The sequence below is a fragment of the Cupressus sempervirens genome, chromosome 3, assembly GCF_028749045.1.
Source record: "Cupressus sempervirens isolate cs-2001-9-10 chromosome 3, ASM2874904v1, whole genome shotgun sequence".
NCBI lineage: Eukaryota > Viridiplantae > Streptophyta > Pinopsida > Cupressales > Cupressaceae > Cupressus > Cupressus sempervirens.
In genome coordinates, this window is record NC_143120.1 from 283,774,220 (window position 1) to 283,788,782 (window position 14,563).

The following is a 14,563-nucleotide window of genomic DNA, read 5'->3' on the forward strand; positions in this document are numbered from 1 at the left end:
CTTAAGTCTAGAGGTGTTGAAACTCCAAGAAAAAGGAGCTATTGGCCCTAGAAATCTAGGTGGAGGCCTAATTAGGGGCTCTCCTTGTAGCCCTTTTGTGAAGAAATCTTGAAATCAGGTACAAAACCATTGTTGTTATCCACTCAAGCATAGTACAAGTGTTCCAATAACACCTTAGGACATCATGGAAACCTTGATTGGACTGGGGAGTGCTATGGTACCCTAGTAGACCTATAAAACCTTTGGAGGGATACTGTTCCTAGAAGAGTAAGGGAGTGATGCTGCAAGTTTGGATCAGTTAACTTGGTGAGGAGGTTGGGAAAGGTTAGGGGATGTTCTAAGTAGCAAGAGATCATATAGACCACATAGGTGTACAAAAAACACCAAGATCCACATATAATATACAAGGTTGTACGGGGATGGGGGTACTTGGGGTACTTAGGGTAAGGGTATGGGTATGGGTACAGGTACAACTATTTTTTATAATAGGGGTCGGGGGTACTTGGGTATGTCAAACTTTTTTTTAAATTATACTTTTATATTTATAGAAAACCTGAATTTATGAGTCATGACAATGATTTATCAAATCAAGAACAGTGATAAAGTTTGTAAATGTAATGTATTTTTTTCAGTTTTAGATTTTTTATATGTTTGTAATAATAATTTATGATAAATGTTTAGATGCATGACATATAAGGTAGGTTTAAACATGAACAAGAAGATCATAAATCATATGACAATGACATATTGCAAATGATAAATTTCTAGCTTTAACACTGATAAAGTTTATTGTTGATCAATATTGCATCAAAGTTTCAAACTAATTAGGTATTGAATTAAGCTTGATAAACAAATAATAGAGAAGGAAAACTTTAAATATGAAAACGATCATAAATTATATGATGATGATATATTGGAAATGATAAACTTATGCTTAAACAGTGATAAAGTTTATTGTTAATCAATATTCTATCAAAGTTTTGAATTGATTAGGTATTCAATTAAGCTTGATAAACAACGAGCTGATACACAAACAAAAAATTGAAAAAAAAAATCCGAAATCTCAATCAAGGTCCTTAGCTATGATGCTCTCCACCAAGTACCCGATACTTGGGATACGTGTACCCAGTACTTGGGTACGTGGGTACAAGTACCAAGGGTGTCATACATGAAGGAACATATAATATATTATGATAACCAATAATGTCATACATGAACAAACATATAATATAAAATGATAACCAATAATGTCATACATTAACAAACACATAATATATTATGATAACCACTAATGTCATACATGAACAAACATATCATATATTTTAACCAATAATGTCATAAGTCTAATAATGCCATGCATCAAATAAATGTCATACATCAAATATAAAATGTCATATATACATCAAATGTATATCAAATATGTCCATTGACATTAAATCCAACATATATGTCCGCTGATGCCTATACATGTATGTATATCAACTATATCTTCTCCTTCCCATGAGGGAAAGGAAAAAAATCTCTAGAGGTCTTTAGTTGTCGTGTGGAGGGAGATGATGGCGATGATGGGATCTTCCTCACATGCTTGCTCATCCTCTTGTTGAGGCTCTTCTCTAACTCGAGCTGATACAAACAAAGTAGATATGAATCAATAATTATTATACATTGAAATCAAATATATGTAAACACAAAATTAATTATTTTCTTATTGCCATCATATAGTTTCTCTACAAGTCCACCTCAAAGGCTCGTGGACAATCGGGTGTAACAAGACCCTACAACAATTAAATCAATATAATCACTTATAAATAACATTAGAAATTTTGATACTAACTATTATACACAATAACTAAAACCAAGAAAATTCTTTCATACCTCAGTCAATGGCTGTGAACTAGCCATAGCTGTAGCCACTCCATGATCGATGGACTGCCGAAGATGAGGAGGAGTCTTAGATGCCAAGAGTTGCATGTAATACAATACACATTACATATAACATGAAACATGAAAAAAATATAATCAAATGAATTAAATTAACATGGAACAAATGTACCTCTACGAAGCTCGTATCATGTCTAGGCTCGAAGTCCGTAGTGAATGTCGACGGTCCTGTAGAGAACTGATGCACATGCATAATTTTTTTTGTCAATCATTCATATGATTACTTAACAAATATATGTATTAATTTGATACATACCTTTGGACTCGTCGACAGGATGAAAAATGGGGCCGGGGGATCGCTACTAGGGCCACCAACACTCTGACCTAAATTTTGAACAATGTCAATACATGCTAATTAATTAGTCATTCAATATACATATGAAATGTGATCAAATTAGTTTATTATAATTGGAATTTACCTATGTGTCAATCCCAAATGTCTCATTTAGGAACTAATAAGTGACTAGCCCATCATCTGCACCATCTCCAGCATGACTACCAAATGTGCATAAGGATTTGCATGATGTGCACATGTGACCATGATGTGCAAAAAGATCCTCCTCAACTAATGGACTCATGCAATGAATGAGAGTCCGTGTCAAAGCATTAATAGTCCTTAGAGTGCTGGCCTCTACATGTTCCTTCACAACTAAAGGAATAGTCACATGCTCACCTTGTGGCTTGATCACAAGTGCCCTAACTGCATTAGGGTCATGACATGCTCCTGACCTCTCAAATGATGACCCCCACCTCTACCCTGAGAGTCTAATATATCAAAATAATTGGGGATCTCCTCAAGGACAAACTCACAATACAATTTCCTTAAAAAATACATTGGGACCTCGTGATTATTGCAAGGAGAGGCATCAAAAACCATCCACCATCTATCCCAAAAATAATTTCTAATACCATCGTGTATGCACCAATGGATGGGGAACTGTTTAGTTGTCTCTCTAATAGTATCTTGTTCACCAGGCTTTCTAAATAATGCACAAATCCTCCCTTTTGGTATATCTTTTTTTTAGCATCTTGATATGATAATTTATTTGCATAATATCTTTTTTGTTCATCCCTCTTAACCTGCCAAATATCTAACCGACCACTAACAGAAGCTATGTGGGTCTTAATGGACTCGAGGGAGGATGCCAATTGAGCTCTCATTGGATTAGTTTGTCCACAAGCTTTCAACCTACTAATGAATGCTTCTAATTCATTTTTGCCTCTTTCTATTTCATTTATTATGTTTTCTTGTGTGCCAACAGGAGGTCTTCCAATTGGTGCAGGTTGTGGAGGGTTTTGGTTTGGATCTTGTTGAGGGTTTTGGTTTTGAGCTTCTTGGGGATTTGCTAGTTCATTATTCACATTTCCTGATAAGGAATCAATTGAAATCTAAATAAATAAAGAAATTTAAAGAAAAACTGAAAAAACCTACAAAACAATACAAAAAACATATAAAACAATGTAAAAAGAAGATCATACAACATACGACGTGCTCGTGATCTCAAACTTTAACAATGAGGAGCTATATTGACAAGGCGGGTGGTGAAAACCTTCAATTTGTTGAAATCTCGTACACGTTGTGAGGAGGGGAAGTTGAAAAATGAAGATAAAATGAATGGGCTGTGGGTTTGCAACCCATTTATAATAATTGGGGTTTTTTAAAAGTGTGTATGCACTATGGCTCAGAATACCCAAGCCATAGCGCGTGTGCACTGAAAGTTAGAAAAAAAAATGGTGTCACCTTTTTGGCACCACAACTTGGTGCACTTACCCTCCTCTCAATGTTTTTTGTTAAAGGTAAATCATAATTTTTTCAAGTATTCTATCTTATCATTTGCATATATTTATTTAAGTATATATGGGTGCACACATATATGCCCAGCTAAATATATAATTTCTTATGACTATGATGATTCAAAAATTAGTATATTCCTTCAAAAAATGAATTAAGTACTCATGTTTACCCTCAATGGAGTTTTCTACCTGATATCCATACATTGTTTATTTCTCATTGATCTTCCTTAGATCTCTGCATTTACCTCAATTTTGTTTGGATTATGAGTTATCTTACACATTTGCCTTCATTGTGATATGTTGATTTGCACATAGTTGCAATTTTATGCTTTTATACCATCATTCTATGCCCATGTTGGCACTTTATGGTTTTATACCATTGATTTATATAAAGTTACTTTTCTTTTGAGTTGCATAGGGAGCCAATTTTTCAAGGTTAACTATATAGGTCCCCTCAGAATAACTGATACATAGTTTCCTTATCTGGCCCATGTAGTATCCCTCTATTCTATATTGGTGTGCACTCTTCTTAAGTGTTTTCCCTCCATTTGGTTCTATTGGTTCCACTTTGAATGGATGATATTTATATGGAGATTTTGATTCTAATGCTCTACCTTGAAGGTTGATATTTATGGAGTTTTCCACCATGTTATTCCATTTTGTTCCTCAATGAAGAGGATGTTATTATTGGAGTTTTCCCTCCAAATTCAGATGGTTTGATCCAATTTGAAGGAAATATGTTTCTAATTCTCCTAATCCTTTCCTTTTTTTAGTATCTTATCAAAAATCATGATATGGTAATACTAATTTGATTAGCATATCTCTCCTTTTAATTTAATTCATACATTAATGTGATAATGCTCTGCATACATTATTGCTTAGATCATGAATCCTGCATGTTATGGAGGGACGTCCCCATTAACTTGCAATGGGATGATTCATTAAGTGGACTGTCTATATCCACGTGATTGATGCAATGTTGATGCAAGTGTCATTAGTTGGCCTTGTCTGTGGTCATTAGTGCATTAGTATAATATACTTTTCATGAGAACACTGATCAAGCTTTTTACTCAATTTATCCTTGTTGATAATTTTTTGAGCATATAATTTATCTTGATATCAGGTTATCTCCATTGCTTTGTGGTAACATATTTTATTTTCCTCTCTATTTCTCTATGAGAGTTTTCTTATCCTTATTCAAAAGGATTTATAATTTGCATATAAGATGAAATATTCCTTATGGATAGTTGTCTTGTTTCTTGTGTCTATTTGTTTTTCAAGTAATCCATCCAGGCACATACAAGACATTATTATTTGGCATTCATATCCTATGCACCATGATTCGACTTGCAGATGCAACACATTTAGATGACCTATCCACTTCTCTTGTCTCTACGAAGATCTACCTACACTCACAAGAGACCTTTTGCAAAGATCAAGTTGCTGCTATTTCATTGTAAAAATTTGGGTTTAATACCCTTTGATGTAAGCTCTCCATGTAAAGATTAAAGGGGGTGTTAGAAATATTAATCTTTCCTTGGATGTACTTAATTGAGATATTCCAAGGATCCCTAAATGTAGTTTGTCCTTTAGTCCACATGTGAGGACAACTCATTTTTTGTAATTCCTTTATAAGGAAAATAGTTATTCCTCCTTAAGAGGATTGTGACACTTGTTATGCACACACTTATGAATGTGGCAATCATTCACATAGGAGTTACAAATAATTCCTCTTTCCATATCTTTATAAGAGATGCTTTTCTCTCATTCTAACAACACACAATTATGACGTAGTTAATGTAATGAGCCCTTTGGCTCCACCTTATCTCTTTCCCTCTCTCTTTCTCTTCATTCTTTAGGCATTTTCCTCATTCACATAATTCACAAGGGTTTTTTTTGCTTTCCCCTTGAACAAAATCCTTGTCTCCTCTTTTGTGTTGATCTTGGAAAGCTCATATAAAGTATGGTAATTATTTTCATTACAAACTCTTTTAGATTAATTTATGGTTCTTTATTTTTCGTTCATTTTGATTTCATTATTTCTAACATTAAATGTCTTTCAATATGTATAACTAGGTCAACTTATTTTAACTAACAAAGACTTAAACTAAGACCTTCCATTTACTCCTAAAGTATTATAACTAACCTCCCTTTAATTAGTCCATTTTCAATCCAAATATAAGTCATAACATAAATTTTGAGAAAATATTGAAAGACAATGAACCATTAAAACATGCTTTAGAAATTAGCCCTTAGAAAGTTTTATGAAAATCCTATTGAATTCCATCCTAATCCTCGAGTTTGAAGTGTTCTTAAGCATGGTATCTTGCTTGGAAGAGTCCATAATCTTTGACAGGTCTTATATCAGATAAGATCTAAATTTGCCAAAGAAAAAAAGGTGGAGGAAGATTGAAACATGCCACAGGTCAAGGGAAAAAATGCATCTATGGAAACAGTACAGATGATTTTCAGAGTCAAATGCCAAGTTGTGGGTCTACTTTGAAATATGTGGAATTTGGATCACTTTGAAATTTACATTTGGGGGAGCTTCTCACAACTATGAAAAGATTAAACCCATGGTTTGCAGAGGCCATGACTTGGGTTATATCCCAAAGATACCTCAAAAATCACATGATATTTTGTATCTATTTTTCCCTGTACAAAACTCCTGCAAATGTCTGTCATCTGGAGCTTAAAATTATGATACATAATCTAATGTAATATGAATAATCATTTCCATATATTTTTGGATGATGAATCTATCAAGTTTTTGAAGTTCTAGTTCATTGTTCTCTTGAAAATAAATTAATGGAACCTAATGTAGCGTCTTATCTGATATGTTAGTGGAGATATGTAGGCAATTATGCATAAGGGTATTTTCTAATTCTTGCCCTCCAACATTTTGACAAAATGACACTGACAAATAAAGTTCATAGCACAAAACTCGTAGATGCATGATAAATGCTTGACCAAATCTCAAATATGGCCATGGTGGAATAATGTAGTTTGCAAGAAAAAAACATAACTATTATAACACATTGAAAACTATAGAAGTTGAAGTAGAATGCCATGCCATCTTCTCTATCTCAAACAAACAAATGAATATGATGGTCACACATTAAAGCATGAGTACAGAGCCCTGATTAAGGAGAATGCACAACAGATTGGTTAGGGTGAGGTTTACATAAATTGTCACAAATTTTCTAGGGTCATGCAAAATTGGTGAATAGGAAATGACACAGATATAATATCTTCCTCTAATAGTATATAAACTCCAACAGTGGCAAAAAGAAGGGTTTTGTTTAAACAATATGCAACTACTTGTCAATTCTAATAAAAACATCTCAAGACAATAAAATATTGCTAGCAAAGTATCGGCTTATCTCAGGTTATTCAGAAAACCCTTACCTTCAACAGTGCTGTAAAACTCTTCCTGAAGCCTCCCTCTTACACTCCCACAACGCTCCCACACTTTTCCACATGAATAAATGAAGTTTCACTTTTCTTTTTTGTTTTGTTTACATCCCCAACAATGTCAAAATTTCAACGCTAAACTTAACTGTTATCAAAATTTTGATGTTATCGGGATCATTTTTAAAAATAAATAAATTTGCAAGCAAAATTGGCTTGCTGTCAAAAATTTAGGTAAAAAATGACCCCCAAATGTACTAGTGATAGTAACCTAATCTGAAAAATAGTAGTTTGATTGAATAGCCTATTAATGAACAAATAAATAGTTTTTTGCAAAGTCCACAACTGATAAAATGGTTCCAAGTGGGAAGTCATCTCTAAGTGTTTGAAATTGTTGTGCTTGCCACTTTGCAAAAAAGACACGACGAATATATGGTTGTATCAAACTTTTAAATTTTTCCATAAATGCTCCAACAGTCATCTCCTCTTCAACATATTCTAATCTTTTTGATCCTTTCCCAGATTTAGTTTCATTCATTACATACTTGTAACCCTTGCAAGTTATCATTTTTGTGACATCAATATCTTCATTATTCAAAGGAAAAAAAGCCAAATTAGAACATGTGTCACATGTTCCTCTAATGCAATTGATTTGACCAACATAATAATCTATTTTTTAACATAAAACAGATGAGATGAACTCATTTCGTGTACTAGGAGGGGCATTTTTATAAACAAAAGTTTCTTCTATAAATTTTTGATAAACTTGATAGTGGAGATCAAATTTGAAATATGATAATGACAACAAGAAGTTTCAAACACTTTATTTCTCCTAACATAATATGGCTTCAATCTTTCAAATATTGTTTGCCTAATCTTTATATTAGGGTTTGAACTACAACATGAGACATACATTTCATGTTGTGTTATGTCCAACCAATGTTTTGTATAATGTTCATTAAGATTAGCTCTAACCCTATGTCTCAGAACATCTCTAGTATTTGATGAAGGATCAGTATTATCATTCCAAAATGATACTACCAAAATTTTGATTCTATCATCAATCCTATCACAATTAGGAGCTCTACACATAATTGCCCAATTTCCTTCCAAAATGCTATTATCCAAAACCATTCTCCTCTTAATATATTTTGATATGGTTTTTCTCCTAGAAAAAATATGTGATGAAATTGAAGATATTTGTCTATTTTAGGGTGTACTACTACCAAGAATAGATTGCAACATAACTCTTCTTGTAGTGCTCTTATCTTTATTTCTAGTTTTCTTCCCCATAGAGCTCAAAACTTTTGTAACATTTTTAATAATATCACTTTGCATGTAAGAAAATTTTCTTTTTTTTGATGTTGTGTCTACACCTAGGAATTTTAATAAATCTTCCTAGTTTTTCTGTAAAAGAACACGAGCAAGTACTTGAGTTTTTGAATCAAGTGTTTCCAAACCATCAAATTAACTTGCTATTTCTTTTACTATCTTATTCAAAGCTCTTTTTTTGGAAATACTTAACAGTTTAATATTAGCAATTAATTTCAATTTATCCACATCTATTGTAAGTACATGATCTAAATTTCTATGAGTGATATTTTTCTTTACACTTGTAGCTAGTCTTATGCATTCATCCATGCTGATTTGGGCAACTAATCTTGACCCTTCACCAACTTCCATTGATTCATGTCCCAAATTTTTATGTCCTTGATTGTCATGACTCAAATCTTCTTCATGTATTTTCTCATCTTCTGATTGTTTGTTAAGACCTACATGCATATAAATGAATAAATTTAGAAAACTAATTATAAAATTATAAATATACACGTCCATATAAATTTACACATGTATCTACCTTATCTTTTTTTGTGATAATTTGCTAAAGTTTTCTCACGATTTCTTTGTTTTGCATCATTTCATCTATTTCTTGTAGATTTACTTTGCTTTCCTTACTATCGTCTCATTTTTGATTTTCAAAAAATTATCAAATTTTTTTGAATTGTCTTCGGTCTTCAAAAAACTATCAAAATATTTCAAATTGTCTTTGAAGTCTTCTTCCCTTTTCTTCAAAAATAGTGAATTCCTTGTAAGATTTTTCTGTATTGATATAAAAAATGAAGGAAAAATTGTTTTTTATATCAAACCAAAAAAATTAATGTTTTTTTGGCCGACAAGGGGATTCAAGCGAAGCCCCTTGGCACCCAAAATGATAGCTAAGGGGGCACCCAAACCAGCCAAGGACCCAAAGCAGTAGCCAAGGGGCTTTGTGCGAAGCCCCTTGGCTATACTGGGGCTTCGAACCTTCCCACACAGCCACTGACTATTGCCAGGAAACAACCCTAGGGGATTTGAATGAAGCCCCTATTATAAGGTGGTAATTACCGCATTATGAGCTTCATTCGAAGCCTCTTCAAGAAAAGACACAAAAATGAGCTTCACACGAAGTATAATTCAGCCGAAGTGTCTAAAAAAGGAAAATTTCCAATTTATTCTTAATTTCTATCAAATTTTCCTCTTTTGATGGCTCAAACAAGGGCCAAATAAGTTTAAATTCTAAAACTAAATTTGGAAAAGTGTTGTCCTTTCAATAAGCTTTCCAATGAATTTATTTTTAGCATATAGTGTGTTTATTGTGATGTTTTATTTTTAGTTTTATTAAATATAGGTTTTTTTATCATTTTAGAAATCTCCATTTGAAGCTTTGGGAAAAATATAAAAGTAAAGAATAATTAAAAAAAAAAAAATGTTCATCAAAGCTATGTGTATTAGATTTCTAGTAAGTCAAGAAAAATTACATTTCGATATATACAAATCAAGTTATATTGATCAAAAGAAACCTACATATAAATTATTGTTAGTGTCACTTTGTCACTAAATAAAACCTATAATTTTTTATGAAATTGAACAAAACCAACAAAACTTGCTAGATATTGATGTTACTATTCTAGCCTTGAAAGAAGTTTGTAATTATCATATTTTAAAAAAAAATTATGTTTATCAAAACATCCATCATTTTTTGAAAATATCAACTTCTATATAAACCACTTCTCAGAGGAGGAAAAAAAAAGGACTTCAAATGAAATTATTAGAAAAATTAAAAAATATTGTTAGAAACTAGATAGAAAATGCTAAAATCACTAGTTTATATCATCATCAAATTCTTTATGGCTTTTTAGTAATATGCATTTGAAAATTATTTTTTTGTTAAAAATATCTATTTTAGTGTCGAACTTGGCCAAAAAGTGGAGAACCATTACCAGGAAATGACTATCCAGGAAGTTATTTCGATTTCCTTGGATGCCATGCCCCTCCCACTCCCACATACCATGCCATACAAACTGTACCTCTCAGAACATGTGTTGTACGTCAAGCTTATTGAATTCCATGCAATTCAGGGAGAGTGCAGGTAGGTAAAATGAAAAGGTTAAAAGTATTTTATTTTTAAAGTGTATTATTATTATTATTAAGTGTTGGACCAAAAATTATTTTTATTATTAGGATTAACTTCAATCATTTCAATAATTGAATATTTTTTAACAACATTTGAACATTTTAAGGATTTAACTTTTTTGTATTTGGTATTTTTTAGTTTGATTTTATAATAATAATTATATTATAATATAATATGTAAGTTAATAATTTTACAATATATTATATAAATTTACTTACTAATATTATTATTTCAATTTTAAAATTATATATGTTTGCTTTTAAAATATTAAATTATTTTAAAAATAAACTTCTTTTAATTATGTTTTATGTTATTGTAATTTTAAACATTATAATAATTTTTCTAATATATAATAAAAATAGAATAGTTCAAGTTAAGAAAATATTATCTAATTCAATTTTTTTAAAAAAAATAATAGAATAAGGTTAATAAGAAATAATTATTATATTTTAATAATAATAATATTTTAAATTATATCTTTCATTCAAATTTATAATGTTTATTAAATTGATATTAAAAATATTTGATTTAATTTAATATTTAAATTTGATATTATTACATTACACTTATAATTATTATATTTTAGAACCATAAACATTAAATCATTTTTCTTATATTTATATAATTGTTTTTTATTAGATCATAATATATTTTAGTTCTCTCATATATCTTTACCAATATAAATATTGATGCCAAAAATAATAGTTATTTGTATAGTTTTAATTTTAATAATCAAAACTATCTTTTAACTATTTGAACTTAAACAATGAAAGTCAAATACCCAAACATGCAACATACCACAAGCCTAGGTTATTGAACAAGAACACAACACAACATATTATAAACACCTGATTATTTTTATTAGTTAAATTGCCAATTAAAACAAAGCATTCTTTACATACTTTTTTCTGTTAATGTTTAATTTGTGATGTATTGAATTTCATTTGATGATGTGCATAGTTATTTTTTTGGGGTTTTTAATGCTCAATCCATCATGTTCTGAATAATATTATTTATAATTATATGTAGTAGTAATCAATTATATTTATATTAGTATTTTATATTAAAAAAATGTATATAATAATAAGATAAAAAATTAAGATTTCTAAATATTTAATAACAAATTACATTTATATCAATATGGGATAATGTATTTTATGTTAACAATTTAGTATACTCATTTTATAAACTAAACACCAAAATTTTTCCATAAATTAAATTTTTAATATTTAAAGCTAATCTTATCCTTTCATATTTATAATGTTTAAAAAATGTTAGTCTTATTCTAGTATTATTTTTCAAAATTTTGAATTATAATGTAGATAATGTTTTCTTAACTTAAACTATTCTATTTTAATTATATGTTACAAAATTTATTATAATATTTTAAATTACAAAATCATAAAACATAACTAAAAAGAAGTTTTAATTTTAAATTTTTTTTTATTTAAAAAAAAAACATACATAATTTTTAAATTGAAATAATAGTATTATTAAATAAATTCATATAATATATTGTAAAATTATTAACTTACAAATTGTATAGTAATATAATTATTATTATAAAATCAAACTAAAATATATCAAATACAAAAAAGTTAAATCCTTAAAAATTAAAAACTTTTAACATTTTCATTCTACCTACCTACACTCTCTTTGAATTACATGCAATACAATAAGTCTGACGTACAACGCACATTCCCACGGTATGATTTGTATGGCATGGTATGTGGGAGTGGGAGACATGTGGCTAAATAGCGGAAGGAATGCATTCGATGTGACTGTTTGTTTGATTTATTAATTAATTTATAACTCCCTGAACCGTGCTTCTGTGATTTCTAAATTAATAGATGAATCAAGAAAAGAATCACTTCCGGTGTAAAAATTTGACTAAATAGACGTCGCCGAGAGGGATGGGCATGGCATCCAGAGATCAAAAATAACTACCTGGATAGCCGTTGACCCATTACCATGGCCTTATCGACTGCAATATGTCGATCAATGTGGCACGGGTACGAATATTAAATTATGAATTAAGAAGTTTGGGAAAGCGAGTATGATGACAGCGGCCACTAGATCTTTTGTATCTTATTGAATATATTTTATTATCACCTAACCACCGTTTGACGCAAATGCTAATATAAAAATATTCACAACTAAGGTTAGCGCAAAAAATTATTCTAACATATTGGTAAAATTGAATGCGATTCAAAATATGAATAAAAATATTTGCACTTCAAAACAAACAATTAATTTTTTTGGAAGAGAGTTGCGTACCTGCGCAGAGTGATACCGCCATTGTTGCCAGCAAAACCCACAATATTGCCCGCGCCATTTCAACTGCAGAACTTATGTGATATGGAAAATATCTGTTGTGGAGATGAAATAAGAAGGGAGGGAGTATATATAACAATTTACACTGGTTGGAAAGAGAGACGTGTATCCGTCACACATCATAATGCATAGTTTTTTCACTTTATTTATTATTTATAATTAAATAAATATAAAATATCATAAAGATTTTAATTAATGAAGAGGGTGGAATGTGCATAATGGTGTCTTCCTAAAACAGCGGCTTTACTTTTAGGATATTATTTTGTGGTCCCTTGTCGTGTATTGACTGGACTCCCGAGTCTCCCTTCAGTCACTTCGGATAAAGCCAAGCCACATTGAAATTTTGTGATATTTTGCGATACTGTCGTGAAATCATCGCTTGCAATTATGCGACGCCCAAACAAACAATGTATGCATTTGCGAGGTCCACACCGACAATTATTAAATGAACTATGAAAGGGTTCAATGCATTTATTGTCAAAAGTAAAGTACTCAAAAGAATATATTGCTGGTCAAATATAATATGTTTTTTTTTGATGAATGGTTCTTTTTTATTAATAAAAATATACTAAGAATACAATTCATAAAAAAAAGGTGGGGGATATAAGATCACTTTGCGAAAGAGTTTAGACGGCTGAAGTCGGACTTAAAAACACAGCCTCAGCCGAAAACAACAACTATTCTTTAAAAAAAGCATAATAAGCATCCTCAGGCTGCCAAAGCAGTGCCAACCGAGAGAGGAGGATCATCTTTGTCAGGAAAACCCCATGCATCAGTGGGATTGTGGGGCGGCCTGGGAGCAAACCTGCTGTCATCAGCAGCAGCAAGATCAGTGGCAGTCTCCGCATCTTTAACCTCGGGCCGCGGAGGATAAATCGCCAAGGCCAAGTGAGGATACTTTCCAGAATGTGCCTGCCAAGGACCAGGAGGAGGAGCCGGGGACCAACTAGAACCCCCACGGGGTGGTGAAGCAAAGCGGCGCCTCCATCCGCCATCACGACCACTGGGAGAGTGGTGGTGAGAAACCTAGGAGCGCGGCGTGTGTGAGTGGCGGCCTGAGGATTGGCACCGAAAACAACGGCCACGAGGTGTCGAGACATCAACCAAAGCATCAAGGGGCACTCTGACAATAGTGCAAGGAGCATTGCCCTAATGATTTAACAACTCTTGCAGGTGAGCAACTTCTAGGGCAACCTTGTTAGCTTGCACCTGGATCTACATAATATCATTGATACAAATGCATGCCTTAGTATACATAGCAATGTTAACATCCAAAAAATTGTGAATGAACAGAACAACAGTCCCATCTTTCCACAGAGAAAACAAAATTTCCATCTTGAAGGTATGCCAAATCTGGGTGAACTTCCGAGGAATTCTAGGGGAATCACCCAGCAGGATCATGTGCCATGAAAATGGTTCGGGCTTAAAAGGCTTGAAAAAATTATGAATCGAGTGCCAATAATTTTGAGCACGCTTACAAAACCAAAATATATGCAAAAAGGACTTTGGTTGACCACAAAAAGGGCATCGGGGATCAGGAACCCCAATGTGCTTGAGCCGAGGCCCCAGGGGAAGACCTTGGAAGGCAAGGCACCAAGCAAAGTGGGCAATCTTGGGTGCTGTAATAGC

General features: G+C 31.8%; 1 protein-coding gene across 1 annotated transcript; it reads right to left on the bottom strand.

Annotated features, from left to right (window-relative positions):
• Window positions 1-1,313: 1,313 nt before the first annotated feature.
• On the bottom strand, window positions 1,314-13,033 carry LOC149566054 (uncharacterized). The gene is made up of 5 exons (XM_089817338.1): window positions 12,878-13,033; window positions 2,198-2,265; window positions 2,054-2,119; window positions 1,876-1,929; window positions 1,314-1,623 (listed from the first exon to the last, which is right to left on the bottom strand). The coding sequence occupies exons 1-5, from the start codon at window positions 12,933-12,935 to the stop codon at window positions 1,483-1,485; spliced, it is 387 nt and encodes a 128-aa protein (XP_089673464.1). The 5' UTR covers window positions 12,936-13,033; the 3' UTR covers window positions 1,314-1,482.
• Window positions 13,034-14,563: the final 1,530 nt, after the last annotated feature.

Coding starts and splice junctions, on each gene's coding strand:
- LOC149566054 (XM_089817338.1), bottom strand. CDS start 12,935: ATGGCGCGGGCAATATTGTGGGTTTTGCTGGCAACAATGGCGGTATCA. Junction 2,266..12,877: donor GGCGGTATCACTCTGCGCAG/GTACGCAACTCT, acceptor TTCAAAATTTAG/GTCAGAGTGTTGGTGGCCCT. Junction 1,930..2,053: donor ATGATACGAGCTTCGTAGAG/GTACATTTGTTC, acceptor CATCTTCGGCAG/TCCATCGATCATGGAGTGGC.